General features: G+C 30.1%; 1 protein-coding gene across 1 annotated transcript in view; it reads left to right on the forward strand.

The window, feature by feature from the left end:
• LOC119605300 (glutamate receptor 1-like) overlaps window positions 1-9,268 on the forward strand; it is a gene marked incomplete at its 3' end in the record, with an annotated part of 73,983 nt that extends 64,715 nt beyond the window's left edge. The window contains exons 7-11 of the mRNA XM_037958328.1: window positions 1,069-1,419; window positions 2,104-2,446; window positions 2,872-2,966; window positions 3,143-3,310; window positions 9,172-9,268. Coding sequence (XP_037814256.1) covers window positions 1,069-1,419; window positions 2,104-2,446; window positions 2,872-2,966; window positions 3,143-3,310; window positions 9,172-9,268 — 1,054 coding nt within the window. The remainder of the gene's footprint in view (window positions 1-1,068; window positions 1,420-2,103; window positions 2,447-2,871; window positions 2,967-3,142; window positions 3,311-9,171) is intronic.
• Between the last annotated feature and the right edge of the window lie 1,994 nt (window positions 9,269-11,262).

Below are 11,262 nucleotides of genomic sequence, written 5' to 3' on the forward strand. Positions count from 1 at the left end.
TGAACCGATATCAACCAAAATCAAAAGCGACTTGAAAATTGCGACCTGTAGTTTGATTGCAAAGACGGACGGAAGGACGGATATGGCTTAATCGACTCAGAAAATGATTCTGAGCCGATTGGTATACTTAATGATGGGAATAGGACCATTAATTCTATGCATTACAAACGTCAACACAAATCCAATAAAGTGGTGTAGGGTATAAATATTAAATATCACAATATCACTACATTGTTTATCATTTTTTATAACCCTCTTATTCTACCACAAACCACTTAACAAATTTATATTTCCTCATAAATAGCAATATAAATAAGTCCCTTAGATTTTAAATACAAAAAATTACTTCCCAACCAAATGACTTAAAGATTCTTATACCCCAGCCTCTGGCCACAAAAAGTGAAAAAAAAATAAAATCACATATTCGAGTACAATTTCAATCAACGTACTACACATGTTGTCATTATTTTTTGTTGTTATTGTTTAATATGTGAAAACACGGCTATATTAATAACAACAACAACAACAACGAAAACAAAAATCAAGATACAAATACAGACAATGAAATTGTAGACATGTGTACTCGTATGGTATTGTGTATCAGGAATATAAAAGAGAATTAAATAGAATAGAATTTCATTTGTTAGTCCGTCTGTCTGTCTGTCTGTCTGTCTGTCTGTCTGTCTGTCTGTATGGAATGGAATATTTTTATTATCTTGTTTATAATGAAAACAAAATGTCATGTTTTATGCTGATGAACTTAGAAGGGCTTTTTTGCAAATAAATAACTTATTAAATATTAACATTGATATCAAAAGTATTTGTATGAGTCGGAGTTTTAAGGGTATGTGTCAGTAACCGTTTCCGGCACTTGAATAGTGTTTTCGGTCGACATACTCTTCAACAAGATGGTTAAATAAACAATATAACCATTTTTGGGGTAAACATTAACTGTGAATTAAACAAACATCTAAATACCTATTCAATGAATTTTCTTTTCTTTCTTGATGTTCTTCAACTTCCATTTCCTGTTTGTTTGCTTGTTTTACGTATGTAAACTAATTTTAGGCCCAGGCAGCCCTCATGTATGATGCTGTGTTTGTTTTAGTTGAAGCCTTTAACAAAATTCTACGTAAGAAACCTGATCAATTTCGCAACAACATTAGAAGAGGCCAGACACTGATTGCGGCAGCTTCTACATTGGCCAATGCTACTGGTTTACCTAATGGTGGTGGTATGGGTGGGGGTCTTATGGGTGGCTCATCTAACTCTAATGGTGGCAATGGCATGGGTGGTGGCGGTGGTAATGGCGGTAATAGTGGCAGCAACAGTGTGCCACGTGCACTAGACTGTAACACTTCGAAGGGTTGGGTAAACCCTTGGGAACATGGTGATAAAATTTCGCGCTATTTGAGAAAGGTAAGCAAGCATCCAGCAAACAAGCTAACAACTAAGTAAGTATAACTACATACTTCAACAACTTAAAAAAAATAAGAACAACATCAATGTCGGCATCAAATTACGGTTTAACTAAGACATGCTAAAGTAAGCATTACAGCAATGTGTGGAAGTGGTGAAGTGTAATGAATGGAAAATTTTATGCTACAATTGTTACACGACTGAAAAAACACTAGTATGTAGGTGTGTGTGTGTCTGCTGTGCTGTAAGTCCTTAAATACCTAAAGTAATATTTTAATTGTTGTATAATTTTATTTTGTTGTTTTTAAGTTTTTGTCGGCTGTACACAACAGCTTCCTTTTAATCATTATATTGAGCTTTTCAGTTTTATTCTTAATTGACTGGAAGGCTCAATAAAAATTAATTGATGTGTCATTTACTTTACACCACTGAACACTTGAAACATGTTGCCTTCCGTTTTTATGTTTTTCTCATTCTATGACGTCTGCTTGTTCTTCAGTTTTTTTGGGAAAGTGTTTCATTTCTTTTATCAATTTTCAAATGCATTTAACAATGCTATTGATGAAGAAAAGTATTTTAAGGCAAGCAGGAATGAATATGATAATTTCGACGACGATGATGATGATGTTATTGTTGAAAGTTCAAGCGAATCCACTTGACTTGAATCAATTTTCTTCATTATAGGTTGAAATTGAAGGACTTACGGGTGACATTAAATTCAACGATGATGGTCGACGTGTGAATTACACTTTGCATGTTGTTGAAATGACAGTAAACAGTGCCATGGTTAAGGTGGCCGAATGGAGTGATGACCTCGGTCTGCAACCTTTATCAGCTAAATATGTAAGACTGAAACCGCATGCCGAAATTGAAAAAAATCGCACATACATAGTAACCACTGTCCTAGAGGAGCCCTATATTATGTTGAAACGACCTAATGTGGGTGAGACACTGGAGGGCAATGACCGTTTTGAAGGCTATTGCAAAGATTTGGCTGATTTGTTGGCCAAAAAATTGGGCATTAATTGTAAGTATAGAAATAGCAACAACAAAAAGAAATAAAAGGAACAATTGTTTGACCCCCGGGTGTGAATGAATGATCAAACACAATTTGAGACACGTGTGTACGTGCTTAAACATTTGCTTGACAAACGTCCTTTTATTTTTCCACATTAATTTCATTATTTTTTTAACGAATGAATTAAGGGTCATTAAATTGTTCCTTTTTTTCTTCTTTATTTAAGAAATGTTTTTGTTGCTTATGTGGTGGGTTGGGCTGGGTTGAGCTGGTTGGCTGACCATTCGTTTGTTTTATTTATTTTGTTGGTCTGGCCACAGTTCATTTATTTATACGTTTTTTACCAAGCTCTTTTTTTCTGGTATCTTTTTTCTTCGGTATAAATATTTCAACGTTAAATAAATTTTTTCTCGTTTTTTTTGTTTATTTTTCAGATGAAATGCGTTTGGTTAAAGACAATACTTATGGCTCTGAAAATCCAAAAGTTCATGGCGGTTGGGATGGCATGGTTGGTGAACTTGTGCGTCGAGTATGTATAAATTTACACTTAAATTCTTTATTACTTCCATTTCACTTTGATACTGTTTACTTGATTACAATTCAACGATAACGTGTTATTATTTCACTTTTATTTCATTTTCTTGTTTTAATTCTTTGCCCTGTTTTTCGCATTCGTTTATTTTTTTTTTTTTTTTTTTTAAACAGGAAGCGGATATTGCTATAGCTGCCATGACAATTACTGCTGAACGTGAACGTGTCATCGATTTTAGTAAACCATTTATGTCACTGGGTATTTCGATAATGATTAAAAAGCCAGTCAAGCAAACACCAGGCGTTTTCAGTTTCATGAATCCTTTATCGCAAGAAATTTGGGTAAGTTTACATTTTCAGCTGTTCTTCTCTCTCTTTCTCTCTTAAGCCTTCTTAGCATAATTCAAGTGTGAATGTAGTTGTTTGTTGGCTACTGATAATATTAAGCACTCGACAAATTTGTTGCTTCTGTCTGAAATTTAAGGTGGCTGTTTAAAAAGTATAAACTGTCCTTCAGCTGCCATCATTTATCTTATTCACTTCATTTTTTTGTTAATTTTAATTTTATTTTACATTATTATTTGTATGAGTAAAAGAGTTTTACTTATATATGTATGTATGTACATACCAAGAGTCCCTTTCAGTTCCCGTTTGTGTTTAAGTATTTATTTTATTTTTATATATTTAAGTATATCGTTGTTGTTTCTTCTATTTTTCCTTTTTTTTACTTGATAAAGTCAATGTTGCAGAAATTGCACTGCATACAAATGAGAAAACTTTAAAATTTACTTCTACAAAGTTCTTTTTTTTATTTATTTTTTCTTTTACTAGAAAATTTTGTTTAATTTTGTTTTCTTTTTGTTCGTTTTCAGTATATTTCATTCAGTTTATTGTATTTTACTAAAAATTGGCTCAAAGAAAGCTTATAAACTTTAATAGAGTAAACAGCAAAGTTTCAGCTCATTTTTCAAACTAAAAAACCAGCATCGAATTTTTTGTGTATGTATGCGTTTTCACGAGTGTGAGTACAATGTTTAAGGAACAAGTCAAATTTCGTTGAAATTTTATGCCACGTTTTCAAGCGTTTATAAAATGTTGTTGTCTTTTCGAACATTTACCGATACAAAGCATTTCTATCCCTGTAGTTCGCGATAACTGTCTCGTCTAGCTTTAGAATTATGGCTGAGTTAGGAACATGGAAGTGGTGATCGGCCTTCCCTTAGATGCTAAAGAAACAAATGATTTCCTCTCTAGATAACCAAAATGATAATGAGCTCCAAATAATCAAAAAAAAATATATAAACTGAAGTCAAGCAAATAGTGAAACAATTGAAAAAAATGTTTTTTAATTATATGCACTTGTAAAAACTGCTGGAATACGCATACTTATGTTCATTCATGCATATGTATATACATACCCATACATCTATCAGCACTTGTATCATTTTTTGCATGCTTTTGGCCATATACACACACACTCATACATCAAAAAACAAAACATAGAAAAAACAGACGGGAAAAAGTTAAAGAAAAATTTATAAAATTCTTTGGTAGGAAACAAAAAAATTCCAAACTTTAATCCTTCAGCAAACGTTTTATTAAAGTGGGAAAAGTTACTACATACATGATTTTTCCCTTATTTTTATCTTTACTTTTTATACCCTACACCAATTTAGTGGGGAGGTTATATTGGGTTTGTAATGATATTTGTAACGCACTACAATATTGATTCTATACATTAAAGTATAGCTTAGAATCACTTTCTGAGTCGATTTAGCTTTGTCCGTCCGTCCGTCCGTCTGTCTGACCATCCGTCCGTCCAAGTAAACCTTGTAATCGCAATTTTGATGATAAGTAAATGAAATTTGGTCTATTGAAAATGTTTAACATCGGTCCATTATTTCAGCTAGCCCCCATACAACTGAACCCCCCGAATAGTGCTCATAAGCTCATAATTATGTTTAATATACTCGTATCTCGACAAAAAGCTGCAAAACCAAGTTCTATGCTAGCCTTAATGACGTTGATAAATTTTATAATGATAGGGCCTCATTTGACCCTAGCCCCTATACAAAGCCCCTTCAAAATATGACTTAAATATCCACAGTTTTATTCAACAATAAATGGCTTAATTATGTATAACTGAGACAAGGTACAATTCAATTTAAATGCTTTATTATGAAAATTAAATCGCAATTTATTATTATAACTGGAGTAGGGTATTATATAGGCGGCCTTGCCCAATTATAATTTCCTACTTGTTTGAGTTTAAAACCTTTTCAGAAATAAAGCAACACTGTATTTTTATTATTTTCAAATTCTGTTTGTTACTGAATAAATTATTCATTTCGATGCATTATTTATTTATAACACTGTGGTACAGAATGAATTTTGGAATAAAAGAAAAAGTCTGAGTTTTTTTCCTAATAAAGTGTTACAACCCAAAAACAAATAATTGTAACGCCAATTGTTTATGCTCTTTCGCTTTTTGCTAGGTTTAGATTTTTAATTCGATTAACTTTTTTATGTTAATCTTTTAATAAAATGTTTATTTCCTTTAAGTCATATTTTCCATCAACCTTCCATGGTTTTAAATTGTATCAAGGTAGTATCGGAAGATTTAACTTAATCAGATATATCCAGCAAACACTTTTCTTATGGTTTCAGTATTTTTAAATCTCCTTCTCAAATTCTACAATCTGTGACATTGATATTTGTCTGACAAGAAACCACTAACTTATCACAAAACTTGATGAGTTGTTTTGTAAACGCATCTCTAACAACATACACAAAAATTATTGTTTCCGTTCCTTTTCTTTTGCTTTTTGTATTTCGATTCAATTCATTCTAATGTATGTTTTAATTTAAACAAGAGAGAGACGTATAATAAACAGTTTCATAAAATAAATACAATTAAAAGTGAAATGCTTTAAGGTTTTTATTTAGCATATATTAAATTTTAATTTCCACAGCACATTCAGACAAATTAATAATCATAAGCAAAAAGTAAAAAACCGCAAACCGGCAATAGAAAACAGACGAGAAAGAAGACGAAACAAATGAAAACAACTCGTAAAACAAAACAAATATTATCTTAAATTGAGGAAACGGATATGAAAATATATACATATATGTATGTATGTACACGTCTACATACCTAGAAAGTACTCTATATAAAAATAATAATAATAATAATAAAACACGCATTATACAAAACACGCGCGCACTCCCACAAACAACAATAACACACAAAACACATACACGAATACTTAAAGAAAAACAACAACAGTTAATCTCATACAGAGAGTATGAACGAGATACTTTATTTTACACACTTTCAATGTATGCTCACATGCTCCCTTCCCCTTACCTTACCTCACCTCCCCACCCTACCCTAATCATATTTGTTCTCTGTAACAAGTAAACACACCGTGATTTGCGTTTTAAGCTAATTACAAATACAAATACAGAAATCTGCCTTAAAACTACCACTACATGTCTAAATACATTCTAACAAACGTATAAACTCTTATTCATAAATACTAACACAAACTACATACTACTCGAGTGTTAGATGGCAGAATAATTGCTGTGGTTATGTTACACTGTATGTTTGTACAATTTAGAATTATTGCTACTTGAACATTAAAGGCAATATATCACAAGGGCACAACATCAATGACAGATATTAATAAAGAGAAAAGTGAAAATTTCATGGAGGTACTAAAGTGAATTTTAGTTTACCCTTCATTTTAACTTTTATGGTTTTATGGATTAGATAATCAATAGCTTAGCTTTTTAACCTAAATGGGCCTCTGCTACTCAGTTCTGTTGATCTGTCTTAACGAATTTGTTGTTAGTCTTTATCGTAAGGCATTTGTATTGATATTTCTGTTTTAAAGATCATACTTATTAACAGAAATTCAGAAAACAGAAAATGCTATTTATAGTGAAAAAATAAATTTGAAGTGAAAAATTTATTTTTTAGTAAAAAATTTAATTTTTCCTGAAAAATTTAATTTTTTAGTGAAAAATTTAGCATTTATCAAAAAATTTATTTTATAGTGAAAAATTAAATTTTATTAAAAAAATTGATTTTTAGTGAAAATCTGTTTTTTTAGAGAAAATCAGATTTTTTGGTAAAAATATCCAATTTTTAGGAATAATTCACATTTCTAGAGAAAAATTTTATATGATACCCTACAACAGCTATGAGTATATCTTAAAAATTATTTATTTTTTTATAAAAAATCATTTAAAACCGTCAAAATATCAAAATATTGGTCATAGACCCACAAAGTATACATATTCTGGGTCCTTATTAAAGTAAAGGTTGATCCAGCCAAATCTATCTATCTGTCCGTCCTTCTGTCTGTTGAAAGCAAGATAGGGTCCGAACGGAAAGAGATAGAGGTTTGAAATTTTCCAAATATTCTCCACAGGTAATTATTGTTTTGTTTACGTTTTGGCATAACCTCCATACAAATGGCCGCCTGGAAAACAGTTTAACTGTCATAACTCTTTTAAAACAAGTTTTCACTCGACATAAACAAGTTTTTCACGTACTAAAATATATCTACCAAATTTTATGAGGATCAGTCTATAATTGACCCATAATTGACCCTACCTCCCATATAAGGTCCCCTTTAGAAAATTACTTTAACGCATATTACCGACTTAAAGCTATGTGTACAGTATTGAAAAATCACTTTACCAAATTTTATGAAGATCTGTCCATAATTGACTCTATTGTGAATAAGTTTCTAGAACAACACAATCCAACAAATTATTTATTAATCATACGTATATGCATTTCTGTTCTTCCCGACTATTTATAGGAAGATAAGTACATATTTACAACTAAAGAAGATCAATCAAATGCATATTTGACTAAAAAAATGTTTAAATCATATCATTTATAGTCATAAATGTAACTGTCATTTATTTTTTGAATTTAAAAATTAGCTACTTATTACTTTAGTTTAATTTGATTACAACCCTCGTAACCCTCAACATAAGAATAATGCTTGTCAGTTAAAAAAGTCTACCTTTATCATTCGTATCCATACATATGCATATACTAAGACATTTTATACATATATACCTAGAAATATACATATGAATAAACACAATTACGTCTAAACTTATATATACATACTATATATTCATACAACAATATTCGGTTTTTAGGCTTGCACACGTTTTTGGTTTCTCGTTTTGTATTATGGATTTTTTCTGTTTCTTCTTGTTGTTATTTTTGTTGGTTTGTTCTTTTAACAGACAGCTAGGGGAGATGACGTTAACAGCTAATAACAAAACATTTAACAGTAGATAAAGTAACAACAAGTAATTTGACATAAATTAAATGAACAATTTTGTTTCATGTTACACTTACTTTTTTTCAAATTTCCCTACAATTTGGTGGCCTTGTATGTATTTTATATACATATATGAACAAACAGACATACATGTGTTTACATACACCCATATACATATATGTATATGTTTATGTAGCAGTCTCAACTTATACATTTACATGAGTTATATACTAAGAGAGAAATTTGTTTGATGTTGTATGAATGTATGTATTAGAAAAATTTGCAAAACAAATTTTAGCATTTATGGAAACTGCGTACTACTACTTAACAACACGAGTTGGTATTTGCTTCTTTGTTTGAGAAATTGTGTCTTTGTAGATTAACTAACACACATACATATAAACACATAGAGATTTTTTTTTGGGGGGTAAGAGCATAAGTAAATTTTAATAATGCTGTTATTGTAGTAGCTATGCATTGTTACAGGTTGTTATTTATACAAATTGTTGGTATATTTTTGATGATTTTATTCAGGTAAAAATATTTCCAGCCATTTTCATTCTAGAAGTCTATAGTTAAAGTCAAAAATGAGCTTAATGAACAGACAAAGACTATTTTTTGTTTGTTAAAAAATAAGACACAATAATGAAGAGTAATAACATCATCTTGCCAATTGGGACAAATTATTATTTGCCACTGATGACTGGCTACTGATTTTCTTTCATTATTATTTAAGTATGATTGTGTGTAATTTGTTTGTGTGTGTATTTTTCTGTGTATTACTGGTAATTTATTTAACCACATGTCCATATGAAATGTAAAATTAATATCTTCTTTGTTTATTTATGTTTTCATTTCATTTCATTGTATTGCTTGTAATTCTAGGTCAGCGTGATATTCAGCTATATTGGTGTCAGTATTGTTTTATTCTTCGTCTCCAGATTTTCCCCTTATGAATGGCGTATTGTCCAGTATCAAACAGGTAAGTGGAGCGAGTAATTTATTGTTTGCGAAGATATGTAAATGTACTTAATTTATAGTACTTATAGAGAATAAAAAATTGCAGAAATTGAAGTTTATTTTACAAATGTACTTTTTAATGTTTTTTTATGAAGTCATTATTAATATAATGGAAAATGATTGGCTTAAACAGATTATCAAGTCCTTTGGCCACATAGTGTTAATTAGGTTGAGAAATGTTCCCGTTATTAATTGTACTGCAATCTGCCGCAATTGTTATCTTTCGGCAGTATAGGATGCTAAAGTATAATCCCCATTATTAAATGACCTAAAGGCTATGTTTGACTCTCCTTGAAATCTACAGACTCTATATTCTGAAAGCAGAAATATGAGTCAAAATTTAAAAGTAAATATTCAGAATGATCAAACTAGATCGCGCTGCTACGTACCATTTCTAAAGCACTTTATATTATAAAATAACCTATACGTATGAGTGATAAAACAAATTATTAATAAATCATACGCCCAGTTATTTGCAATATATCTCTAAGGCCCATTAAGAATTCTAATAATTGTTAGCATCATTTCATAAAGAAGTAAGAATATATAGTCAAGTATAGCCGACCATATGATACCCTACTCCAGCTATGAGTTGGTTAAAAAAAGTATTTCACAAGGTTAACATTTACACCCTACCCTACAGGCAGACAGACAAACGAACAGACAGACATAGCTAAACCGACTGAGGAATTGATTCTTTGCCGATGAGCCGATAAGATGGGTATATAACTATTAGTTTTGGGTGTTATAAACCACATCACAAATGCATAGTTATGTAGGGTATAGAAAGTTTTTAAAATTATCATGTTTACTTATTATGGTTTCATAAAACTTTTTTTCAAAAATAATAACAACCTAAAGAAAATATTTACTAAAATCTGCTTTAAACACTAAGCAAAACATATTTTTTACAACTCATACTCCAATTGTCTCTCAGCCTTATAAATCTAAAAAAATACTCTTAACATTAAAGAAAATCCAAATGATCCATGTAGAATCTTAATAAATAAGTTTTTTTTTTTGTACAAAGAAAAAACATGTAAAATTTCCTGAATACTAAACTATTTATGAATAATTTTTTCACGTATCTGGCAAACACAACGTGTAACATACTAAATTGTATAGAGTCTAGTAACTTTAAGTTTAGACATTTAGCTAGAAGCCAAAAATTTTTCTACTTAAATAACAAGAAAAATGCAAAAATAAATACAAAAAAAGAAAAATAAAAATAATATACTATATAATATAGCAAATCAGTAGAAAAGAAAAATATCAAAAATTCAAATCAGTCATGTTTAAAAGAACACACATGCACTATTAAATATAAAGAAAGACAGGAAGGAGGGTTAGTAAAATACTATGTATAACAAAAATATGTTGTTTTTGTTTTTGGCAAAATAGCAGATACATTTGTATACATAAAACACATGTATGTAATGATGATAGTAGGGATATATGCCTTAATTTAATTTCTGCGTAAAGATAAAAAACACATCAGCAAGAAGAACATGTATTTTTCTTTGAATTTTTATTCATTTTCTTATTTTTTTATATAAAAAAAAAAAAAATATTTCGTTGTATGCCCAACAACGTGATAACCTCGAAAATAACACACAAAAAAGTAACATACATTCAATGAATCCCCTCTTATAGTATCTCTGCATATGGTAGAAGTATAGTATATATCTATATGTAGGGGAAAAAAGAATAAAAATAAAACAAAAAATAACACATTGAATAAATTCCCCAACTGAAAGATATGTGCAGTCATGAGGAATAAAAAGTCAAAGGCACAACCATTAAATACCAACACACATACTGATACTACTTTAACAAAGTTGTTGTAGTTTTTTTTTTATTATTTAACAAAAACTACTATGTAAACAAAACGTAAAAAAATGGTACCTAAAGATAACTACCAACGACTGTTTGCAATTTTTGCACTTTTTATGAGAA

This window comes from Lucilia sericata, unplaced genomic scaffold, assembly GCF_015586225.1.
Source record: "Lucilia sericata isolate MDLA Ls3-8-SP2 unplaced genomic scaffold, ASM1558622v1 Contig000472F_arrow, whole genome shotgun sequence".
Taxonomy (NCBI): Eukaryota; Metazoa; Arthropoda; class Insecta; order Diptera; family Calliphoridae; genus Lucilia; species Lucilia sericata.